We start from the raw sequence: 1,351 nt of genomic DNA on the forward strand, positions 1-1,351 counted from the left end.
AAATATATTGTAAAAATATATTGTATTTACGTGAGTAATTCACGTTTTATTGTTTTGTTAAAATTCAAAACATGGCTTTGAATAACCATTAAAGGTATACAATTATTTACGATACAATATTGTCTTGGTGTGATTTTTTCATGACTCAGTGGTGAATATTCACACAGTGAAAATTATGTTCATGATTTTATGAAAATTAGGTTTCGGTTGATCAAAGTTTTGCTCATTTTGCAGGTTTAAAGAAACGAGCAAGTTTTGAAGTATTAACTCTTGTATCACAATCATTACTGTTAGTGGAATCATAAAGAGGTAAGAGTTAATAATTACCATTTTTGATGCGTGTTGTCATCAATGTGTCTTGACCCCACATTCTTCGCAACATATAATGGTGACTTCCAGTGATCATTCTTCAAGTTCCTCCGAAGAATATTCTGACACGTCCAAGCCAGAGATGAAGAGCTCTGCAGATGCACGAGCCGACGTAGCTCAGTATCTAAGTGATGCTGGAAAGCTAATAAACTACATGCCTTTGGATCATCTGAAAGTTTCTCGTGATTGGCTTTCAAAGAGAGAAGCCGAAGTTGAAAAACTCGCAGATTATCAAAAACGACGCCGAATTCAGCAGACAAAGCTAGCAGCCGAGGATGAAATTCAATCTCGTGCTAACAATGTGTCTTCAGACTCAGATGCTGAGGAAATTGAATCCATATGGAATCCCAGAGAACGCAGAATTAGGCCATATCCTCCCGGTAGAGAAACTGAGCGATTGGCTGAGGCTGATTTTCGAGCCGAATGCGAAGAAGATGACTATTTAGATGCAATGTATGGAGATCCTGAGGATCAGTTAGAAGAAGTCCCGAATAAAAACTCTGACAACGAGGAAGAGCTTAAGGAAGGTTCCATGGAGGACGATGATCATGAAGATGACGAATCCGATGAATCTGATGATTAGTCTTGTAATCTTCTTGAGCATTTGAATGCCTTTTAGTTTTCATAGTAGATATCTTCTTAATCGTTTGAGTAACTTTACTTCATAATTAGGATCTTTCTTTCTGAGTGAAAACCCTTTTATTAATATTTATCTTGTGCCTTTGATTGAATTAAATGACGTGAACCAATGTTCGTGCACCAAAATCCATCATAGTTCCTTGGCAGACTCCATTGATATTCACCTGTGAAACTGCGAACACCATATGGGTTTGGAAAACAGATGACACGTACAAAGCCGCGGGTTATTTCTTGACCATGTCCAACCTTGGTCATTGTGAGTCCCCAGTATGTTATTTGCCTCCGCGTCTCTAATATTGATCTTGTTTGGAATTTAGGGTTTCGGTAAAACTCGCAACTGAAT

General features: G+C 37.8%; 1 protein-coding gene across 1 annotated transcript; it reads left to right on the forward strand.

Moving 5' to 3' along the window:
• The first annotated feature begins 385 nt into the window (after nt 1–385).
• LOC113279989 (glutamic acid-rich protein-like) lies at nt 386–952 on the forward strand. Its single transcript, XM_026528620.1, has one exon. It carries the CDS (start codon nt 386–388, stop codon nt 950–952), a length of 567 nt encoding a protein of 188 aa, XP_026384405.1.
• The last annotated feature ends 399 nt before the right edge of the window (nt 953–1,351 follow it).

Source organism: Papaver somniferum, chromosome 5, assembly GCF_003573695.1.
Source record: "Papaver somniferum cultivar HN1 chromosome 5, ASM357369v1, whole genome shotgun sequence".
Lineage (NCBI taxonomy): Eukaryota > Viridiplantae > Streptophyta > Magnoliopsida > Ranunculales > Papaveraceae > Papaver > Papaver somniferum.